This window comes from Euwallacea similis, chromosome 25 (genome assembly GCF_039881205.1).
Source record: "Euwallacea similis isolate ESF13 chromosome 25, ESF131.1, whole genome shotgun sequence".
Taxonomy (NCBI): Eukaryota; Metazoa; Arthropoda; class Insecta; order Coleoptera; family Curculionidae; genus Euwallacea; species Euwallacea similis.
This window is the reverse complement of record NC_089633.1, coordinates 2,406,662-2,431,181: the sequence shown is the minus strand read 5'-3', so window position 1 is coordinate 2,431,181 and position 24,520 is coordinate 2,406,662. Positions and strand designations below refer to the sequence as shown.

At 33.3% G+C, this 24,520-nt stretch overlaps 3 protein-coding genes across 3 annotated transcripts in view; all 3 read right to left on the bottom strand.

Moving 5' to 3' along the window:
- Positions 1–11,433, bottom strand: part of chas (chascon) — a 54,393-nt gene extending 42,960 nt beyond the window's left edge. The window contains exon 1 of the mRNA XM_066402216.1: positions 11,165–11,433. The gene's annotated coding sequence lies outside the window, so the exon portion shown is untranslated. The remainder of the gene's footprint in view (positions 1–11,164) is intronic.
- Positions 11,434–12,313: 880 nt separating this feature from the next.
- Positions 12,314–15,409, bottom strand: LOC136416838 (putative inorganic phosphate cotransporter). The gene is given in 7 exon segments (XM_066402208.1): positions 12,314–12,778; positions 12,834–13,078; positions 13,134–13,266; positions 13,321–13,742; positions 13,796–13,948; positions 14,901–15,018; positions 15,219–15,409. Coding segments are annotated over 7 exon segments (1,350 nt in total). The 5' UTR covers positions 15,339–15,409; the 3' UTR covers positions 12,314–12,619.
- A 1,493-nt stretch (positions 15,410–16,902) lies between these two features.
- LOC136416828 (putative inorganic phosphate cotransporter) lies at positions 16,903–20,718 on the bottom strand. The gene is made up of 8 exons (XM_066402193.1): positions 20,484–20,718; positions 20,283–20,419; positions 19,785–19,926; positions 19,559–19,732; positions 19,288–19,508; positions 18,953–19,235; positions 18,654–18,898; positions 16,903–18,595 (listed from the first exon to the last, which is right to left on the bottom strand). The coding sequence occupies exons 1-8, from the start codon at positions 20,551–20,553 to the stop codon at positions 18,410–18,412; spliced, it is 1,458 nt and encodes a 485-aa protein (XP_066258290.1). The 5' UTR covers positions 20,554–20,718; the 3' UTR covers positions 16,903–18,409.
- Positions 20,719–24,520: the final 3,802 nt, after the last annotated feature.

Here is a 24,520-nt window from a genome sequence, read left to right as displayed (position 1 = left end):
TTCATGTAAGGAAAATCAAGTTTCGAGTGATGACTCAGCAAGATAAACAAACCCAGTCTCGCAGGCCAATAAATTAACCTTAATTTCTCATTTCTTTTACCAGACAACCATATGAGGTTGAAGACCTTATTGCAACGATCTGACACGAATTTCTAAACTTATTGAGTGGATAGGAACAAAAGCTGACACTCCTTACAATTATTACAAAAGAATAATTTTTCGATCCAAGCTTCTGCTTGAATATTAACAAGAATAATCTAAAGACAATCATCAATAAATCAATAAAAATGGCGAGCAAACCCACGTATAGGAACTTTAAATTAGATAAAAATTCTTTATTATCCCACTCGTGAGATATTTAAATTAGGTAAACAACCTAGGTGACTTCATGTTATGTTCCAATGCATGAACAATCCGAAGTGGTCATAGGAATTAGAACACCTGTGGTTAAATTTAAATAGAGTTATTATCATGGTGAAATTATAGTTAGAAGAAAATTGTTGTCTTGTTGAAAGTCCTGCCTATTGGTAAATGACACACACAAGAACAGCACATTTTCTCGATCGAAACATTTATTAAATTAATAAATAAAATGTAGTCAGAAAAACAGGTATATTAAAGTACTAGGTTAAGGACACCCGTTAATAGATTAAGCGAATTAAATTCAATAAAAATTCTGGCTGCGCAATCACCTGTATAATACCTGCCTAAATAAGTCAATAACAGCAAGGCAACAGGTCAATTAAGGAACTTTTTTGATTTACTGGGCGATTAGATTCCCTTGTCGAGCAATTTTGAACGATTACCATGGCAAAAACGTGAGGAAACTTCATTAACTCGATGTTGCAATACTACTTTATGACCCAGTACGTGAATCTTAAATCTTAACTAACTAATAATAGTGATAGGCATTCATGCGGTGAAACAAAATTTGGGAACTGTCTTTATAGATACAGTTGCTCACAGTTTTAATGATGCAGACAAAAACGATATACTAAAATTAAATTAATATGAATAATTTTTTACTTAGATATGCCACACTTAAGTAACAATAATTATTTATTGGATTTTATGTATGATTTAAATGTCATCGCTCAAATGATGCAATTAAAAGAAAAACAGCGCAAAACATGTCAATTTAAATTCACGACATCAGCATTGATTTAGCAATTGTTTTTTACTTAGTTTGATATTTAAAAGCAACATTTCAATCAGTTAAACGAAACTACATAAGGATGAGTCGTCAAACAACGGTTAGTGAAGAAAACTTAGCTCTGATCTACTAAAGGAATACATACAGGTAAATGGATGTCCATCAACTGTTCAGTATATCATTGAGCGTTATCGCAAATAGAATCGCGAATACATCTCAGGTGGCTCTAAATAAAATATTATATATGAGGTATGTTCAGAAAAAAACGGGGATTTAAAATTTTTGGAAAGAATTTTATTTATTCAACTACGTGAATTTTATCCCCTTCAAAATAGTCCCTGTTAGTTAAAACACACTTATACCAGCATTTCATTCAATCCTCGAAACAGTTCTGAAACTCAAACTTTGGAATACTGTTTAGCTTTTTCAACTGCGCGCATTTAATCTCGTCTATGCTTGCAAAATGACGATCTTTTAAAGTTCTCTTTATTTTCGGGAACAAAAAGAAGTCGCAGGGAGCCATATCTGGCGAATATGGACTTTACGGTATCATTACAGCATTGTTTTTGGCCAAAAATTCACGAACAAGTAATGAAGCGTGAGCGGGAGCATTATCGTGGTGCAAAAGGCATGAATTGTTTCGCCACAAATCCGGGCGTTTTTTTTTCGAATTGCTTCACGTAAACGACGTTGAATTTGCAGGTAATTTCTTCATAACCTTTTCTTCTACCTTTTCTATGTTTTTAACTGTTTTTGATGTGCTGTGTCGTCTAGTGCGCTCATCATCTCCAACGTCTTCACGGTCTACTTGTAAACGTTTATACTACATGTAAATTTTTGTTTTACTCAAAATCGATTCATCCCGCATCACAAATGCTACGTTTAAAATTTCTATAACCTGGCTGCACTTTATTCTTTTTTGTAACAAAATGTAATGCAAATTCTTTTATCTATTTTTCAAAGATCGCCGTTCATATCAAGCCCAATGTACTTTTTGTGACTGTTGTCAACAGACTAAACTTTTAATATGTCTATCAATGTACACATTGTTTAGGAACATGTTTACCAGCGCAACTAGCAAAAAATCGCATAAATAGAATTAATACAGCCCACAAAATTCCCGTAATTTTTTGAACACATCTCGTATACGGAACGCGAGGAACAATGAATTGTAGGAGAAATAACCAATAATCCTAAATAAAGTTGTTCAAAATTGTGTGTCGAAGTGGAAAGAGAATTTGGAAAACTGGAAGCAATTCGATGCATTTTGGGAAAAAATGATATGCACGGTCGAACTACCAGAAATATACCGTTTGTTGATTAAAGAAATAAGAGGGTACTGTTGGAGTTCGCCAGAAAGCACAATGGTAAAAATTTAAACTTCTTTAATTCAATAATACTTGCTGATGAAAACAAAATTAACCTATTTGAGTCAAATGGAAAAATATTAGTAAGGGGAAAGCTTAATAAAGGGCCGAACTTATAAATTTTGAAAGCTATGGTGAAGCACGGTCTAGGTGAACTAGTGTGGAGGTGTATGTCGTCTGCAGAAGTAGGCAATTTGAATTTTATTGAAGGACTTACGAGCTAACACATGCATTTGGATATATTAAGATAACATTTTATAGTGCCCAAAAAAATAGATCAAAATATATGAGTCCTCCAAAAATTAGGACTTCATAATAATTATTGTTTTTACCACGATAACGACTCCAAGGATAAATGATGTCGTGTTTGCAGTTGGTTGCTTTATAACTGTCCAAGTGTCATTAAAACACCAGCTCAATGATCAGATTTAAATATAATTGAAAACTTGTGGTTGACATTAAAAAATAAAGTACATAATAACCGAATGTCTAACAAAAATGAATTAAAAACAAAAATTGCCGAAGCTTGGAGCACCATTACCCCCGAAAACAAGAGAAAGTTGGTAGAATTAATGCTTAGACACCTACAGCCAGTGATTAATAACAATGAAGGACTGATCAAGTATTAGCAGTGCCATATTAATTTACGGAAGTTTGTTACTCTTGTTACTTTCGTAATTTTGTATTTTACCTCATTTATGCTGTGATATTAAAATCGGACAATAATTCCACAAAAAAATATTTCGTTTCTTAAGTGTAGCAAACCTAAGGCAAAACATTAATTTATATGTTGTTAAAACAGTCATATTAATTCAATTTTATTATGCCGCTTTTTCAAAATAAAAATTATGTATCTGAGACAAGTTAGTTTTTTTTAATATCGACTCTATCATTTATGCTGTGATTCAATGTATTTAGTTTTTTTGTCAATTAAGTAATCTCTTTATCCACTGTAAGCCATTTCACCTTCAAACGTGACATGTGAAATCCTTAGACATGTCTTTATTTGGGAAGTCCTTACACGCATACAATACGCAATAGAAAAAAGAAGTTCCCATGAAAAAGACTTTATATGGCAGAAATTGCTACTAATAAAGTTCCTTTTTAAATAAACAATGGACATTACAACATTCTTCTCTTATAATAACTACTGAGCTATAGCGCACCTTGGTGTAGGTCTACGTTTAACCTTGACTTAACCTTTACAAGAGGATATCTGATGATAAGTGTATAAATTCAGTAGCCTGGGTAAACCATATTTTAATTAACATTTTTTGTTGCTTTGTACCAAATTATAAACAATTAACCTTGCTCTTGATATATTTATGGATATAAATATTGTATCTCAGTTTAACAATATCATTGTGCTTATTTGGCTCTTACAATAAATAATTGGCATTCACTGACGTAATTCCCCACCTGATCTAGGCTACGTCACTGTGTAGGAAGATTTGTTTACAGCTCACGTATAAACTTCATATCACAACAATCTCACGGAAAGGAAAGAAGTGGTTGTTAGCTCCAAGAAAAAAATATACAGTTTCAGAAAGAAAAATGGCTTAGGCTTGTAAAATAAATTTTTGCGAGATAAGGTGTGTTTGCTTCCTTGAAGCAATAAAACGCTTGGAAGGTTTTATGCTCATATCTAGATCTCGAGTGGGCTCCATTTTTTTTCTCATCTCGTCCATTCTGCTGAAAATATCTTCGTCGTATCTGTCTTTAATGGTTGTTCGTTTTTGGTACGATCTTGGGATGATTTGCATTAAGTAGAATAGAAAATTTATTTTCTGCGAAAAATAGTGGAAGTTTGCAATTTTTATCGTTTACACAGAATTAGATACGATAAATATGAAGTGAGTAGAGCTTCAGTCATCAGCTAACTTTTCACAATGCACTTTCACTTTGTTGTTTTGTTCCCACGCAAAATATATTATACAATTTTAGTTTCCATCAACTCACTTATATGATGTGATGTATTCACAATTATCTGCAGCTTTGAATTAATGGTATTCCAGTTTAAAATTTCTTAAAATTTACCTATAATTGTATCATAACTCTCAACTCAGCTACTTCTTCATACGTTTATATGAAGGAGTGGTTCCTTTTCTGTTTTGAGTGAAATTAGGAATTCGCAGCTACCTACTCTAAATCTTTCAATGTGGCTACAGGCGCAACACTGGATAGGTCAATTTCAAGAACTTATGGAAAATTTCCTTAAAACGATATACATATCAACCAATTATCTTCTGAGTAAAGATTTCAACGTATTCACAATTTAGCCTACAGTCACTTAGAAAGTCTGCTTAGTGTTCACTCATAGCATATTTGTTTCCAAGTCATACTTTTACAATACTTAATTTAATACCTAATTAAACATTCACCATTAACAAATTTTAACAAACACACGTACCTACTACATAAAATAAGATCCTCGCACGACTGTATTAGCTCTACCTTCGCATCCCCGTTTTTATTCAATAGTAGTTCTAAATTATTACACAAGTTAAATAATACACGCTTTCATAAGCTAAACAACCATGTAATGAACTTCTTGGCGATCTTCGGCAGGTGCTAATCAGGGTCATGAAAACCTCATACATTGCCGTCAATATCGATAGAAAAAGCCTACAATAGCATTGTTCGAGAAAATGTTGTGTAAGAAATGAAATTTGTATCTCCCGTTGTATCTTGAAACCGAGTTCCTTATGAAATAGGTATCATCAGGGCAAAAATAGTAGATTTTTTAATGCTTGATAATGTACTTGTGATTTTTGAAACATTATTTCACCTCTTATGATAAAATTTTCACGGAAAATTTCAGTTGTATTCGCATGTTTTGTGGTTTTACTTCGATATTTCTCAGGAAGTTCAACAGCCGATTACGCGAGTAACGTGTTTGCTGTAAATTGGTTAATTTGCGCCTTTATGTACCTAATTTTACATAAAGAATGTTTCTTTTTGAGTTCTCCTGAAACTTGAAACAATAAATGACTAAAAGGAAGCAGATTAGTCAGCTATTTCTATTTGCTTTGGTTACATAACCGACTAATACATTTCTTTTAAACTTTTGAAGTTAATTAGCATGATTTCTGCAGAAATTCTCGAGAATGATTTAACATTGACGATTATCTCGGTATTTTTTATGACACACATTGAATACGAAATCCTGATTTGTATACTGAAATTCTGTTAACCAGAAAGAGTGTTATATGAAGGTTCTTAGTTCTTAAAATGGTAAGACGTTTGGCCTCAGTAGGTCGACTTGATTACCCATTAAAGGAGAAGCAAGGTTGGGTGTGTGTTGAAGAGGTTTTAATTTGTCATATCTCTTTTGCGGTGTCTTTTTAAATGCTGCTGAAAAATATTTATCTCTTGAAAACTTCAGGCAAAAATGAGAGTGATCCATTGGCTTGCATCTTTAATATCGTATGTCCCAGAATATTTCCAGTAGGATCCTTTCGTTCTGCCTTCAAGGTGCTTTGCCACATATTATAGCACTTACTACCATACGCATATTTCATCGAATTTCACCCATCAAACTCATGATTTACGATGGACACTGCCAACTAACATAAATTAACTTACAATATAGAAACTGCCCAACCAAACGTATCTTGCGTAGGCTGACAAACCTGTGCAAATCTCATTTGGATTGACACAAAGTCATTGTATAAACCAAATAAAAACTTAAAGGTGTTAATAAACCTACATAGAATCGGTCTTTTATGTTTCTGATACAGGTAGAGACACACATGATTGCTTTGGTTTGTACGTGTAAACAGAAGTATGAAGTCATGGCTAAAAATACGATACCACATGCCTTGTAAACTACATGTGACAATCGATTTTTAATCTTGTAAGACGAAACATGCTGATGCAAATTTGCCGGTTTGGTTTAATAGGTTAATTAATAGTTTGTGATTAAGTCCGCGTTGAATCATGCAGACAGGATGGAGAAAGCTTCTTGAGAAATCTGGCTAATCAAAGCATTATCGTGGTATGGTAAAACTTTTAAGGTGCAACCTCAGTTAAATGGGGGTAAATAAACTATGTTATGAAGCAATGCTTGCGGAAACAAACGTGAGTTTATGGCATATTCCGTATTATCCATGCATTTTCTTTCATTGAAGAATGAATAATGATCAAACCAAGGATTGGTCGGCTTTTATTGAAAGCCTAATTACATGTACCGATGAATCATTTGTGGTTTTTAGAACTATGTTATTCATCTAGCTTCCATTACAACGTTTCATAGATGGAATAAAAACATGTTTAGTTTGGATATAACTACGGTGGAATGTTACTTTGTTATGTTCATCTGCGTGTGGTTATCATCCTTTCAATGATTATTGAAAAGGGGGGTTTTGATAAATGATCTGCATCTTCTGAGATTGATTTAAGAGAAAATGAAACTGATTGATTGCTATTTTTATCTAACGCCTGTATAAATAATATGAGAATTGACTAAGCAAAATTCATCGAATAAAATAGCATGAGAGCTAAAATACGTAAGGTTTTCATCAAGCATCAAGATGTTTGATGAAACTTAATGTCAAGTCAAGTATCTCAGAAAAATATCAAATTACGTCATTTGATGAAACCCCAGCAAACTTCAGTTGCAACACTAATAAAATACAAATGGATATACAGCATTAGCCACACAATCCGTTCGTTAAAAAATTTTTTACTTTCCACTCTGGTGGCCCAATTAAATTTGGTTTCAGTCTAGAATCGACCATTTTGAATCCAAGTAAAATATTTTCAAAATAGCGGCATTTCCGGTCGTACCGGAAATAACTGGTAACTTCGTTATTTTAAATGGAACCCCCATTTTTCTTTTCATTTTCAGATTTCTAATTAAATTTTAAGACCAGTTTATGTAAAGTTATGTCTAAGATTTACTGTTTTCGAATTATATCGGAAAATTTGAAAATTTTAACAACTGCGAGATCCCAAGAAAATCGGTGTTGTGCGCTAACTGCTGTCAATTTTGGAATTGATATTCTGGGGCACAAATAGGACTTATTAAGCTACGTTTTGACGTATTTTCATAAAGAGTCTTCCGTAATTTCCAAAATATGTGTCCGGAGTTGCATGACTTCAAATTTCAATAACTTGCTTATTTCAAATGGGACTTCCTGCAGCATTTTTGAGTCCAGAATTTAAATTTTATAGTAAATATTATTAAGGTTTTCTGTGGACTGAAATATTAATTTATTGAGGAAAGAAATTTAAATTAATTTTATAAATAAACAAATTAATTAAGGCGTTTTTTATTGTTTTAATCAAGAACGGCTCGTTTAACGAGAAAAGCATAAAAAACTTTTTCCATGTAGAATTAGCCAGTCTAATCAGAAAAAATATTACCGCGAAAAAATGTCAGTGACATACCACTTTTTCCTAAATAATATAGGAAGACATGTATGTAGGGACGCCACTGGTTTATGAAAAGAATTACGTTTTTTTTAAATTAAAATACAGAGTTTTATGTCGTATTAACACACTAAATTAAAAGCAATATCTAAAGTACTTTCCGAGAAATTTGAAAAGAAAAATTTCAACATCCTGTAGCTTTTCGGCCGTTGCGAACATATGTTCATATGAACTTTTCTTCATAAAATGACCTGAGATATCATAGTCTGAAATGTTAGCACGACATTAAGAAACACCCTGTATATGCAATTTAATGAAATGAAACAATTTCGATGACGAACAAGATCCACTCTGTAACCTTTTGCATCAATTTCCCGTCACTCCATTATTTAAAATCAACCACACCATTCTCATACACAACACATATCCATCATAAACCAAATACATCCAAGTCGACCCATGTCGTAGCCATACGATTACACGTACAATTAATTCCAATGGCAGCGTTATGCAAATCTTTAAGGTCGACCATAACAAGAGTATATGGAAATATGACGCTTTAATGTATGTTCTATATTTTTATGTATTTGTTATATTGTGACGGATATGATTCAAAGTTGCAATAACACCCATAAATTTATGGTCGAACCCCATACGTCAGTTAACAGTCACACTAATGCTTTGTATGATACATTTATGGTTAATTGTTCGAAGGAATGTTTACCAGGTAATGATTTAGTGAAAGAGAGATTACCACTGAATTAATGTCTTAGGAATACCTGGTATGAGTTATATAATGTCAGAAATAGCCGGTAAATAAACAAAAAGATACCTAGGGTAATTAGTACTTAGCTGAAGAGAAAAATTTTATCTAGCTGCCCTGCAGCCAAGTCATCATTATAATGTGTTTGAACTAATTGTGCCTAGTTGAAAGCATGAGAGTTTCAAAACAAATTACACAGTTTTCGACAAAATCAGAAACTTGTTTTTCAACATCATTAATGCCATTCAAGTGGTCTTCATTGCAAGAACTTGATTTCCAAACATGTGGGACATCTTCTAAGAATCGGCCATGGCTGAGTAGTTTTTAAATGTAAACTTCTTATGTAAACCATTGAAAATATCCTTGTTATTTGTATGTGCAAGAGAGTTAAAAACCATGTGTGCCCTTCGAGTTTTTAACTATGTATTATGTAGTTCTAATGTGTGAGTAATAATAAGATTATCATAATATTATCAATTATGATACAGCAGTTCCGAGTAAGCTGTTGCTATCAACAACTGGACGTTTGCAATAAATAATGTCTTATTGTACTTTACTGCTGTGGACTCTAATAAGCATATCGATGCTTACGTATCAGAATTGTTTGACTCTTATCGTTGTTATAAAATGTTCATGAACATAAATAAAAAATCTTAACAGGAGTTTGTATAATGCATGCATAATTAAACTACACATACAAAGGTGTAAGATTAACATGGCAGTGTGCTGTTTCGTAATAGGTTGGGAATGAAAAAAATGCAGGAAATAGTTAGTAAATATGGTTAGATTTTTTTAATTGATGCTTGGATAAAATATTTGCCCAAAGATTGGTATACTCAGCTTTCTATTAGAATTAATTTCATTATGGAAAGTACCATAAAAGAATGAATCTGAAGTTCATCAATTAAAAAAAAAATATTTTGCAACTAGTGTCTATGTAAAATTGCACTTGTTATTTAGGTTGAAATGGTTTAACAAGTGGGTTTAATAAGGTTTCAGGAGTGAGATTGGAGATATATCAATAAATTGATTCGCATTTAAACAGCCTACTTTGTGCACTTATATGAGTATGTTAAGTATGTCTATTTATATATTCGTCTATTCGTTTCTGTCAATGCTTTCCATTGTAAGTTGAAGAAGTTAATTTTCAAAGGATTTTTGGTGCAAACAGATGTGGTAACAAAATACCCTTTATAGGACTACAAGCCATAAAATAATAGGAAGAATTTTCAGTTCATTGATTTTTTAGGATTCATCTAAACCATGAAATATTCCTTTAGGTATATTTCTTCCGAATTTTTATGTTTTGCCATTACGCTTCCCAGTTTTTCAGTTTTAGAACTAAAAATTGTTTTGAAATTTCACACTTAAAGCCATGAATTTATATAGTATGTGTTTTTTTGCATTGAATTTATTAAAACTTTTTAAAATGTTTAAAATCTTTTTCTCGTATTAATCTCTGGATTAAGGAAAAAAAAACGTCTCACAATAAAATTAGATTATCTAGTTCCATCCTTGGACTCAAAGAAGTCGCAGTTGTTCATCGAGAACGACAAATGGAGCATATTTCGATGTTGTACGTTCTTTTTACTTCCCATTTTTCTGGCTTCCAAATTATGTTTTTCAAATTATAGAGAAATCATATCAATACTAAATAAAAATATGCTACTGATGTTTCTTAATGTTTACAGATTCAACAATTTTCAGAAATTAGTTCCTCTGCTTCTTTTTTCTTTTGGTGTTTTTAAATTCAATTTTTTTTGTTTGTGCTGAGAACCTGCACAGCGCCACAGCATTTTGAGGTACAACAAGTTTCCAAATTTAGATTTTCTGTTAAACTTGTTTTTAGCTGATTGTCTAGAAAACAACAAACGTACAGGATACGCGAAACGTTCTCGGCATAAAAACTTTAATTCCAGCACTACCCATAATATTCATACCAGTTAATAAAATCTTAGCTTAAACCTTTTACCACTAAAATGAACTAAATTTTTGATAGAAGCTTTGGAAATGGACGTGGTAATTTAATTACAGTATTATAAATAAAATGTGAATCTGCTTAACATATCATGGTTGTGACCCTTTACCGTATGGCAATAATATTTCTAGGCCAGACATCACAGTAAGAGTATAATCTGCATGCTGTAATCAGCTCAGACATCTTAATTGTACCATGTACCACTTCAATGAGCCGGGACTAATTTAACCGAGGTTCTTGTTATGTTTTAATGTGTAATTATTAGTGTCATTATAGCTAGTGCTCCAATGGAAATTCCATACAACGACATTGCTGAATGGTAAAATTCCTTTTAGATTTCATGAAAATACACATATTGTTTCATATTATTATTATATTCCATCGCAGATCACTAAACAGCCTTGAATTTCAATTATCATATCGGTGATGCTTTGTGAGAGATATGTGTATGTAACTCAAAAGTAGCGAATGCTTGTTGAGTATTTTTGAAAATGTTCAGTCTTTTTCAGTTTGGGATGGTTTTTGCTTACCTGAAACAACCCCTTTCTTCAACCCAGCGATAATATCCAAAGACAAATCAATATCACCAATGAATGATAAGACTTCACAACCGAACCAAAGGTCGTACCGCGAGATAAATCTCATTCACAAACGGGTACCAAGCACGCACGTGTGCACTTAAACGCGGTGTATTATCGATCAGACTCGATCCTGTTCTAGTACCGACCAAGACGTACCAAAGTGTTAACAACAATCGGCGGACGATCGTGGAGAACAGCTTTACCTTCGCGGCCTACGGATCACCTTGCTCTCGGAACCACCGTCATCATGTGGGTGGTACCTGATCCGAACAGACCGCTGATTTTTCGGTGGATATCGCAATCAAGTGCTGTTTGGCTCGGGATGTGGTCGGAAATTTATGAATTTATTGATTGTTCATATACAGAGGAATATGATAGCTCGGGGTATCTTTGGCCGATTATCGATATCGTACCTGGTTTTATAGAAATAATCTTTTATTAGAAATATTGACTTTTTTTTACATTTTTACGAATATTTCGAAAATCGACCAAATATGTCTAGGTCTCTAATATTCGTGGGTGTACCACTGTAGAAACCTGAAAGATGTTATTGACCGGAAGAAGAATTCCGTTTCTCCTCTAATATACAAAGATATGGCGTGAGATTTTTTTTCGGAGAGTTGTGCATCGAATAAATTTTAGCAGTTTGGTAGAAGTTTTCTTGCACAATGTGTGGACCTTCAAATACGCTCGTACGATAGTTGAAGAACGTACCTATCTCAGTACGTTTACTGCATTTAAATATCTTTCTTATTTTCTGAGACATGAGCTACAAGTTGACTTTTACTTTACTTGCTACACTTTGTCCTTTCATTGTGCGTTTCGAAGTCCCACCAGTTTATATACGTAATTAATTAGTACGGAATATTAATCGCATTCTGAACAACTAATTCAAGGAACATATCACTGAAACCAATGATCGAAACGAGTTAAATAGATTCATGTTTAGCCTAATTTCAAAACACTCTCGAGTTGGGTTACGCCCAGACTACAGAATTCTCACATTTTTCAACAGCAATTACTTAAATGTTCCTTTATCTAGATAAAGCGAATGTTTCAACAAGACACACCTTCAATGAAGAAGTGCTTTATGATACTTGTAAGCTCAGCTTGCCTCTATTACCTAAGGATTGCTTGAACGTTAAGTAATTTAGTGACCACTCGATATAAACAGCTTTTGAATATATAATTTTATGCAAAGAATGTTACCGAATTTTTAGTTCAATGCGATACTTAAACCTGTGAAATTTGCACGTTTATGTTTAGTGGTATTTCAGCAGAGGCGTAATGTCCATCCCACACGTACAGCAAATACGTTCGTCTTGTTACGGAGATTGAGAGAAGTATTCCTTTGGACATGATAATAAAATATAACATAACGATTCCGAATTATTTAAAACACTCTTATTTCAGTCGCTTGTCCTTAGAAACCACTTCAACATCTTCAAATTTATCATTCCATTCTTGAACGGTGCCCGATGCAAATGCTACGAAGAACAGGTCTGTTAAAGCGTAAACTGCAGCTGATACGATGAAGATGATTCTCCATTGTTTTTGGTTTGACTAAAAGGAGAAGGAATATTCATTAAGGTTCCTATGTAATAAATGATATTCCTACTTGGTCGGTTACTACAAAATGCACCACTACCGGGGAGATAACGGAGAAAATGCTCGTGCATCCATTACTGAGGGCCATCAGTAGCCCTGAATGGTTAGGCGATAAGTCGAGATGATTAACTTGAAACCCGCAAAAACCTGCCCCAATGGAGGCTCCTACAAATATCAGAATAGCTACTGATAGGTAAGCTTGTCCTTCTGATATGAAGCCCATTCCAAGAAGCCCTAAAGCAGGGCAGAGTGTGCCTGCAATATTGCAGAGTATTTGTTGGTTTGTAGTATTGAAGAATTCCAAGGTTACCAATGCTGTGGAATAATTTCCTGGCATTTCCTCTACTCATTAATTCTCTATTGATGAGGGTATCACACGTGGTGCTGAAGACAAATGACAGAACCCACATTGCAAGATATGGGGCAGCTGATAGAGATGCATTCTATAATCAGGAAACTTTCAGAAACTAGGAACGTTCTAACTGGCAAGTACACACCGACGTAATATCATATTTGAGGATTTTATTCAGATAAGTCGGAGTTTGGGTTAGTAATATTGAACTCCCCCAGTTGATTCCAAGATTGGCAATTATCAACGCCCAAACTGGCAACGAACTCATAATATCAGCCCAAGGAATTTTTAAACACTAAAGATAAAAAAACATTCAAAATTTGCTCATAAAGGCATACAAAGAATCTACCTTCTCATGGCTTTGTCCAAGACTGTCTTCAATATAATCTTTTTCTCTTTGCGATATAGTATTATGGTGTCTTGGACGATCAAACCCAAAAAATATCCAAAGAAAAGTCCATGTTAGACCGAAAGCTCCCCAAAGGTAGAAAGCATAGGGCCAGCCCATTGAGCTGGAGCAGATTAGGCCAGTTAAAGGCAACGATATGATATTTCCAAATACCGAACCTATGGGATAATGTTTAGCAAAACTGCCAAGTTGGGAGGATGGAGAATTTTACCTGCATATGAGAAGGTTCCAATTCTGGATCTTTCACACGGAGGAGCCCAATGACTCAATAGGGTGTGGATTGATGGGAGTACAAAGCCTTGGGCTAAACCTTGGAAAACTCTGCATATCATGACTCCCTTTGAGCCTAATTGCTTTGCCATTTCTGGGATTAAGATACACGATGTGGAATCAAGTATGGTGCTGCCTTAAAAACATATATGTATGTAATAGTGAAGAGTATTTGAATCTTACCTAAAAATTATTATTTATAACGTATACTTCTGCTATTATCAGTGTTCTGAAAATCTTTGCATTAATATAACAAAGTTTCCCATTTTTTTCATAATTATTTATACATTTGTCTCTAGCTGTTTCTCAGATATTTAAGCCCAAACATTAATTTTTTTGTAGGCATTTTTTACCTGCTTGCCACCATGCATTGACAATCAAATAAAAAACTTTTAGCAATAGTCATAATGCTTAGATTCATGTGTTTAAGATCTGAGTAGGCACGAAATTATACCTCCTATAATAATTATTTACTCGTTATTTACCCTATGCTTAAGCTTAAATATCTGAAAAACAACTAGAGATAAATATATAAATAGCATTTTTGAAATCAGAGAAAACGAAAAATCAGGGAAATGGAATCAGGGAAAAAATATGGAGTGATCCATTTAACAAAACTAGAGATTTGTAACACTCATCTGTTAAGTATTTTTTCGTAGAACCGATAATCACAAAGTTATCCACTGAATGAAATACGGAAAATCACACTATATATACGTGTATTTTATTATTTCAATGAATGAAATTTGATAGAAAAAATCGCGCCAATTTATCGTATTAGTATACCCAAAAAAGGTGGGAATTATCTTCGATACTTTTTAGAATAAGTTTTTTGCATTTGTTGTGTCGTAACTACTTTCCACGATTTTATATTTCAAATCATTTAATTTAGTTAAAAAGTAACTAAAAATAATCACAATAGATGAAATTAGTTATCTGCCTACATTATGTTACTGTTCGTCAATATCTCAAATTTTCTTGCTCAGTTGCCTTCAACGCTCTTCAAAATCCTTTTCTTAATTGGCCTCTGTTATTCTGCGACTTACCTACTAATAGCCATTTAATTCCATACTTCTTGCCAATCTGCGCTGCTGGAATTTGGAAAATAATATATCCCCAAAAGAAAGCTGAAAGTACTATGCCTTGGTCGTTCCAGTGATAAACCTAAAATATCATGCGATATCGTTTCAATGCAAAAAGCAAACCGTTTTGATTTTTCTTCTTTAAAATTGTTAATCGTTTGGTCGCGGATTTTGAAAAAAGATTGTTAATAGAAGAAAATTTTCTATAGAAATATGTACATGCTGTGTTAGTAGAATAAAAAACTACTGCAGTTTTTTCTTTCAGAAACAACGTCATATTACCGGAAACTTTTTATTTTCGGCTGTGCTATTGTCATTATTGTCATTCATTGCCACAATAGCCACTGACAAAACTGATCTCATACAATATGAGTACATTAAAAGGAGGAAATACAAGATCATCTGGATATGTCGGTGGCCAAAATAGGGACCTATAAAAGTGAAAAAGTTCCTTAAACTAATACCCACAAAGAACTAGCTAATCTTCGAAACTCAATATCTGATTCCATACCTTTATTTTGTTTTCGACGTTCATCACTTGGTATATCGAAGACATTTCCGGAGGTTTTGCAGCACCAAATTCTCCAAATCATATTTTTCAATAAAAAATTTCATTCCACTGTACAATGTTTTTTTGCCAATTTTTACTCGTTAACTCCATCGACATTTCCCATATCCGCAGTAAAGTGCATAATTTCTGCTATAGAAAATTATATGAATTATATCTACCTGTTTAGCCAAAACAGTTTTTGCACAAAATTGCCCAGAATTAAGAGGATAAATACTCACAGCCTTTTTTTTCACTATAAGCATAAAGCTTAGGATAATAGTTCAAAGATAAATCAGTGGATGGTTTGATTGACTAATGAAAATATTGCACTATAGGTGATTGAGGCAATGTATAAGCAAACGTGACTAGCTATCACTGAAAATGGTTAGAATAATACTGTAATGCCCCACCTGCCGATATTGAGCTGATTTAACAATACAAAATTATCGTCTTGATTTAATTAAAGGCATAACTTAGACATCATTGCATGTGAATGAATGACTACCATTCAAGGTAGTTACTATAATGATATTTTTTGCCGGTTGCTCATATGTACGACTTATTTTTTATGTTTTCTATTTTAAATACTGGTCGTTTTATTTCATTTTCAACCTCATACTACTAGTAGCTATACTTGTGGGTGTATATGATATAATAATTGAAATGAATCTCTGCAGTATATAATTTAGTATCACATTTTTAATCTACATAACATGTATATCAAGCATCATTACCTACATATTCTAATACCTTGCTTGCATGTAATTTATTATTGTTATGATTGGTCGCGTGATATTTCGTAGGTACTGTTTGACTTATTGCCGGTGGAATATGCGTTTCTTCATTCTATAACCTTGGAGAATTAAGAATATAAATTAAGGGTGTCGATTACTATAAATTTATTTGAACATATAAGAAATTTATTCCATTTCAGAGACCTCAAATACACTCAAATATTGATCATATCGCATTCGATATGCACAGTTAATAATCGCCAAAATACTGCGTTGGTGGGGGGTTCTAAGGTCTACCTAGCGGTGAGCCGATATATATTCAAACTGTTAATGTAAAATTAGGACAGTTGGGACATTAAGTCTTATTATGATGTAGCGGTGTTCTTAAAGCGCACAGTCTCTGCCAGCACCACCAAAAAAGGATTTTACAACAAGAAATACAATTTACTTCAAAAAACCAATAATTAAAAAATTCGCACTTATCAGGTACGATCATTACATTAAAACTGTTCTAGCACGTAATTTCTAATTGGGTATTTTCAGCAAATACATCAGCCATGGAAATTATACCATGTACACTACGATAGAAGCCTCCTAGAGGCAGGCCTTCTTAACACATTTATGTATATTTAAAAATAGAAAAAAAATATAAGCTTATTGGTAAAATGAATAGATGCATGGATCCTGGACGTGAACTCAAATTTATTTTTTTTATTTATTAAGTTCTTCGAACCATTTTCGCATAATTTCCTTAGATTTGAGTCAATCCTATATTAGACGAAACACTTTTTCGGCTTTTTACAATTAGTGAGACAAATAGTAATGCTAAAATTATATAAAATAATGCTAAAAACAATAAATTAACATAAATATACTACAATTGGAAATATTTTCAGGCCATGTAAGCCGTGGTAAAATTCCATTTTAAAAAGCAATTTCATTGAATGTAAAGGGTTAGTCATAATGGAACCGACACGGATCAGGTGTGTATAAGGGACCTCAAAATAAGATGATTTGTCGATGATTTTTTTCTACGGTTAATAGTTGAGGAGATATCGACTTCTGAAATTGGCTTGGAAATTTCTAAAAAACAGCATAATTCAGTAATGCGTCATCACTACACAACTAATTTTGAAATATGTTTTATTCTTATCAACATATTTAATTGGTAGAAATGTGAAATTGACAAATGTTCAATAACGATTGGATTAGAGATAAGGTATCGTCTAAAAAAATTGGGATTTTTAATCTGTAAAATAACTAACAAACGGGCAACGCCATTTAATAGCAAAAATATTTTATAACTTTTATTCAAGTTCAAAATTTGTCGAAAACCCTATCATTTTTGATAAAATCACAGTTTTGTGGAATAGAACAAAACCAAATTTAAAAGAATTTAAAGGGATTACACATCAACTTTCTCACTCAATGAAAATTTTCTAGCCATTTTTGAGCCAAATCGCGCTGATTAAATGCCAGATTTAGGATGTATGTCACTTACATGAGTTAGGCAAATTACAAATAATTTATACAAATTTGGTTTGTTCTATTCTACAAAACTGCGATTTTATCAAAAGTAATAAGATTTTCCACAAATTTTATGGGGGAATAAATGTTTTAGAAATAAATTTGCTATTAAATGGCATTATCCGTTTGTGAGTTACTTTGCAGAAAAAAAACCAAACTCTTTTAGACCTTACTTTATCTCTAATCCAGCCATTATTGAACATCTATCGATTTCAGATTTCTTCCAATTAAAGATATTGATAAAAATAAAACATGTTCCAAATTGGGTTGCGTTGTGATGACGCGTTACTGAAATATGCTGTTTTTTAGAAATTTACGAGCAAACTTGGGATGTCAATATCTCCTCAATTATCAACCGTAGAAAAAAAAATCAATAAATCTTAATATTTTGAAGTTCCCTACACGCACCTGTTCTGTGGCGGATCCGCTATGACTCACCCTGTATATGTTTGAGAAATATTCCAATTTATTTCTTGTCCGATCGTAAATACTTTATAATTTAAAAACCTATTGTTTCATATAAACAAAAGTGCTAAGCTAAGTGAGAATTCAATATAATTCGGTTATCGAATTGAAGTGTTTTTCCTTTTTGCCTAAAAAAACGTTACTTGGTTAAAGTCACAAATGTGCAATAACAAAATTATCAAGATTGCTCCTCCTTGTCAATATTTATTTTCAATCTCGTGAGCAAGTACTGTACTTGTACTGCCTTTCTCGTCAATCTCTCCTTCACCTACATTGTCCCACCATTGTAGTTCAGCTTGAGCGTAGATGAGATAGAAGATATCAGAGACAACGTAGACAGCAGCTGCTAAGATAAAGATCACCCTCCATTGCGAAGCGTCGCTCTAGATGAATACACTATGTATAACGGTTCCTGAACTTGGTTTCTGAAATCATCCGTACCTCATCAGGTACTACCCACTGCACGAACATTGGTGAGATAATTGAGAATATATTAGAACATCCATTGCCAATTCCCATGAGAATTCCTGAGAATTTTGGGGATAAGTCCACATGGTTTACTTGGAAGCCACACCAAATGGCAGCGTTAACACCCACTGCCATTATCAAGAAGGTTTCGATTACATTAATATTGTCTGAAGGGATGAATCCCAATATAAATAATGCTAGGGCAGGGATGAGTGAGCCTAGAAATTTAACACATTACTTAATTCCATAGGAAATATACTTTTATCACTTACCTATGGAATTCATTAATTTCCTAGCGTTTCTAATGGATAAGATATTTTTAAGGACTAGAAAATCAGTCAAAGGTCCAAAGCCCAAACCCAATATGAATAGTGTTAAATAAGGTGCAGCAGCAAGATAGGCCGAATTCTCAATTTTCACTCCTGCTACATTGCTCAGATAATTAGGAATTTCAGTTAGCAAAACTGAGTAGCCCCAATTTTGACCAGAGTTAGCCACTAAAATAGCCCATACTGGCATAGACGTCAAGATAGCCTTCCATGGAGTTGGAGGAGGCTAGACATGGTTTTGTTAGAGCCGAATTTATTTGAGGTTTTATGAGATTTACTGTTGGTTGAGCGACTGAATTCAAAGACGACTCAATGTAGAATTGTTCTTCTTTTGAGATGTTCTTGTGTTTGGCAGGGCTATCGGCGCCCAAGATTATCCATATTAAGCACCATGCAAGTCCAGCTCCACCGAATACTTGAAATGATAAGGGCCAACCATACCAACTTGCGGAAATAATGCCCGTTACAGGCAATGCGATGATTGTTCCAAAGGCAACTCCTAAACCCAATTTATTTCATTTTCTTTATTAAATATAGAGTAAATATTACCAGTGAAAACTAAATTTCCAAGAGTGGATCTCTCCTCCTTTGGGGCCCATTTTCCCAGAATATAGTGAACGGAAGGGAAGAAGAACCCTTGGAATATTCCTTGCACCACTCTAACTGCTAAGACTCCTCCAGATGAAAAGTGTTTCGCCATTAGAGGAATCAACATGCAGCCAACTAAAGCATATTGAGCATACACAAGTATCGTCTTAGTACCAATTAACTTTACCCGAGTTGATAACCATGGCACCTACCAGGAGCCACTTCACCCCAAATCTTTTTCCCAGTTCACCAGCAAGTATTTGAAGGGATATATAGCCCATGTAGAATGATGACAGGATATAGCTTTTATTTTTCCAATCGTCATAAACCTATTAAATAAATAAAATGGAAATTATGGTTATGAAGTGTATTAAAGGGTGATAATATATAATATAATAACATGTTGGCGCAAGTTTGCAAATAAGGATTTTCAAATTGAGGACAAGGCATGGAAGCATTACCAGTAATATAGTGAAGTTCAAAAAACCAAGTACTCGTGAGAGTACTGAATCCATCAATACCAATAAAATTCCAACAGGACCACAAAAACAATTTCAACAAATATATTTCTTGAAGACGAAGATGTTAGAGGTGGGGCAAATCAAATGGTAGGGTTAGAGATATTGAGCGTCCAAGAGGTTCTCAACTAACTCTTTTTTATATTGAAAATCGATTTTGATCTTACCGGAACATCAGGATTGTCGCTGCTCTTCTTGGTCATTGACACAATAGCAACTGATAAGTTTACCCTCATTGCATACCCAGTGGCCAGTAACAAAAACATCAGAAGAGTCTGCACATGTCTTATGCCGATTCGAGGACCTAGGGTTAAAAAAAAACTTATTAAAAATGTAAATGGTAAGATAATTCTATGACTGATACCAACCTTTATTCATAATCACTACTGCAACTTTTTCCTCAGTCTCCATATTCGACTTGTCTGCGACTATTGTCATTTTTTTTTTACTAATCTTCTCTTAAATTCTTAAATAAATGTATACATTACTCTACTTGGTACTTTTTCAGTGAGGTCTGTTTCACTTTTTAGTTCTGTAGCATCAAAACTATGGTAAAATTTTCTTAGATTTTCAGTAACAAGTGCTTCACGCGACCTGCTGACATTGAATGGTTGGTATGAAATAACTGTTTTTGTATGATTCCAACGTTCTAATTAATTGTGTTATAGATAAAATCAAATATTATTATTCTCAAATGAGTTCAATTGTTTTCTCAGCGGATTATTCATTGATAAGTGAATTTGCAATGAGCATCAGTTTTAGACGTTATAAGTACATATAATAAATTGTTCAAAATTAAATGGTGGCAAAGGATTTCACATCTTTTGTAGATGTAGTAGATATAGTTCTAAAAGTGTTAGGGTTGATAAATATCACATGTTTCTAATATATTGTAAGTTAGCAAATCAATACTTCATATTCTCAGACAATACAGACTAATATTTTGAATAATTTACATAATTGATGTTTGAGATATCTTATTTCTACCTACCTAGGTGTGATATGAATCATAGAAGGTGGCCGAATAAAAACTTTGCACGATTTTCAGTATTTAAAATGAAAATGTGTAAAAACGCTCAGACCCATCAACCGTTCAACCTCTTAATAGAGTTGACAATTACCCCTAAAATTTTTAATAGGAAGGTCTATCGAGTGATATATCATTTTAAAGGTGGTTCCACCGTGGTTATAACTTTCAAGTTTGAAATCACTGCCATTATCTTCGTTGATATGACAGCTTGTAAAAGTCTGTGCGGAAAAAAGGTTTTAGTTAATTATTAATTTATCACAATAAGAGCTGCAAACTTCAAAATGAGGGTAGGAAGACCTTCTTTAAAAGAGAGATATCACTGATTTGTTTCAATGGAAGTGAGATTTACATCAAATCATACAATTCATGAATGTAACCAAATTCACCTGAAATGTTACGTAACGTGAGACAATGTTTTGAACAAAGCTTATTTTATTGTATGGAGGTAAATGGCGATTATTTGCAGCATTTAATATATTGATTGGAAAAGTAATGTACATTCTTCTTTTCATTTGTCCAATTTTTTCAAGAAAAAAATTACAAATAAAGGAATGTACCCTTTTAAATTTAAGGGGTAAAACTCGTCTTCATCAAAACGATTCAATTATATTTCACATTTAAAGACCTTCGTACTTTCGTTTTGAAATATTTAACTCTTATTGTAATAAATTAATTGTGAACTCAATTTTTCCCCCCAGACTTTGACAAGCTGTCATATCAGCGGGGGTAATGGCAGTAACTTCAAACTTGAATATTAAAATCAGGATACAATTACCTTTAAAAGGAGATATCACTCAATACCCTTTTCCACTAAAAATTTTTGGGGGTAACTATCAGCTCTGTTCAGTGATTGAAATTAAAGGGTTGAAAATGCAATGAAAAATTATTCTTCTTTAATCAAAAATCGACGGGTTCGAGCGTTTTTACATATTTTAATTTTAAATACTGAAAATTGAAAGGCAAAGTTTTCGTTGGCCCGCCCTGTGTAATAATTATTTTTTCAAATTTGTATTATTGTTTTAGTCAGTTTTGTTAGTCGAACTACCCTAGCCTTCAGGTCTCTCAAAGAAAATTACTGTCGAGTTTTAGTTTCTGTTCCACCTAGTTGCACCTGAACACTCTTAATACAGTGTTATTTGCTATGTAGCACATTCCGCCCGTTCTAACCGTTTATTCGCGACTACCAAGCTTCAGAGTTAAATCTTCATTACTTCAAGCCGTCGTTGTCAAAGTAAACTGCAGCAACGAGGAAAAAGGAAGGACCATAATGAAAAATAGGATTCCTGACAGAATTCCTTCAGTTTTCAAGTAACTGTGCTTATCAGAAATATAAATGCAGTTACTGCAACAAAGAATGTCACATTGACTGTATCGAGTGGAACAAGAATTCGCAGAATCGGGTAATTGTTCTCAGCCTCAGCGATGTTCGCACAAATAGCTGAAACTGAAATTTTATTGAGGTAGAACTAGATGCTACTGTCATTTCATGCATTTGCTTTCATTTAACAGGATTGCCATCAAATTCCACAGATCATCCTCAGGGCTTGGAAAAATCTAAATGAACCACTTTAGTGCATAATTGAGTAATTGACCTTTGTCGTTATTAAAATCATGGTAATTAAGTATTGTTTTCGTCAAAATATCCACAAAACTTCTTGAAATATCTTATGTCAAATATTTTTTTGGAATGTGCTTTAATGTAAAACATTTCTTTATCGTTCTAGAAGCATAGGGATGGGTAAAACAAAATTTCTTTCTTTCTGAATATCATCTAGTGAACGCTATTTTGATGTTTTCGTCATAATATTGTCAGTCACCAGATAAAAATTATACAGCAATATCTCATGTATACTATAATCGAACATAATTTATCATTTTGAAGAGCCCCAAATTATCGGTGTCATTGTAATAAGCTGAAGTCCCTGATAGTTTTTTTAGACACTCACAGTATAAACAATCATTATGCTTAACTTCAAAAACCTGTATCATCTTCATTGTTTTTGTTATCAACATGGTACTCATTTTTGAATAGAAATACTAGAAACTTCCGTTTAGGAATTTGGCATGAAGAAAGAAAATCTCCCTTTCACAATATTTCAAGTATTTTACCATAGATATTTTATAATATCATGAAAATAAGGCACATTAGTCTCAATCTTTACATCTGCATATAAAGCATCAGAAAAACGGGTCAAAAGTCCATTAATGTTGCATTTGCTTTTTTTGAAATAGAAAACAAACAATTCTGATGTTTATACTACTAAACTTCTTGTATTTACTCTTATACCAATTCTAATGAATAATCTTGATGGATGGGACGATGTTCTTTAGATCTCCGCACTTTATCTCACATTTCGCTCTAAAAGCACTGCATTTTAATACGTAAAGCCTTGCAATATTTACTCTTGCAAGTAGGTATTTCTTAGTCGTAAATCTTGTTTCCAATTAGGAGGTTTATGTACTTTGGCAATAGAGCAGGATTTCAGCATGTCACTTGACTGCTAAAAAACAGTGGTTTTATCTACGTTCAAATCAGAGCTCTAACGCATTCCTCAAGTCAACATTTTCCAACAAATTAATAAACATTGGGAAGTCCGGATGTAATCACTTAATCACAATTTTCCTCGACATAAATGTTATATGCAAGAACCCTATATTCAGCTCGTGCTATGTGGTTGGATATAGGGGGAGTAATAATGATATTTTATGAATATCACCAAACACGTGTCGGTTTAATGGCCAAATACTTTTTGATAGAAGTTTAAAATTGTCTGGTTATACGAGTTTAAGTTAATCAAGTGCATTCAGCACAAAATTTCCATGTAGAGATGGAGGGAATGTAATGACGCACGCAGTACATTTATTTGCATGTTTATCAATGTGACATCCACTTAAATTCATTCATTCATTCATACTCGAACATAATTTTATTTAATAATCGACTCACTGAGTAAAAGAGCAGATGAGTCAAATTTTAGGAAGTTGTTGATAAACGTTTTAGGTTGTGTAATTCAAGGGATAATCTCTACTTGTCATGTTCGACACTGGAATAGAAAGTATCCGTATCTTCGGATAAAGCGAGTTCTAGTATGAAGACTCTGTTCTTTTATTATTGATAATATGACAGTACGTTCAGAATAGCATCAATTGGTGTTGTGTCGAAAATGGATTTTTTCCCATTTTCAACACAACAGTCTATAAAAAAGGCATTGCTGTTACAATAACACCACTCTAACATAAACCCCTACTTTATATGTTTTCACGATAGACGAGGGTGAAGTTTAGCAGCTCCAAGCTTAATTAATTCAACAACTCGGCCTAAACGCAGTAAATTCTAATTCGGCTATTCATGTCGAGCCCTAAGTCCTTTCTTTT

Coding starts and splice junctions, on each gene's coding strand:
- LOC136416828 (XM_066402193.1), bottom strand. CDS start 20,553: ATGACAATAGTCGCAGACAAGTCGAATATGGAGACTGAGGAAAAAGTT. Junction 19,509..19,558: donor TGGAAATTTAGTTTTCACTG/GTAATATTTACT, acceptor AATTGGGTTTAG/GAGTTGCCTTTGGAACAATC. Junction 18,899..18,952: donor GAAATTAATGAATTCCATAG/GTAAGTGATAAA, acceptor TTAAATTTCTAG/GCTCACTCATCCCTGCCCTA.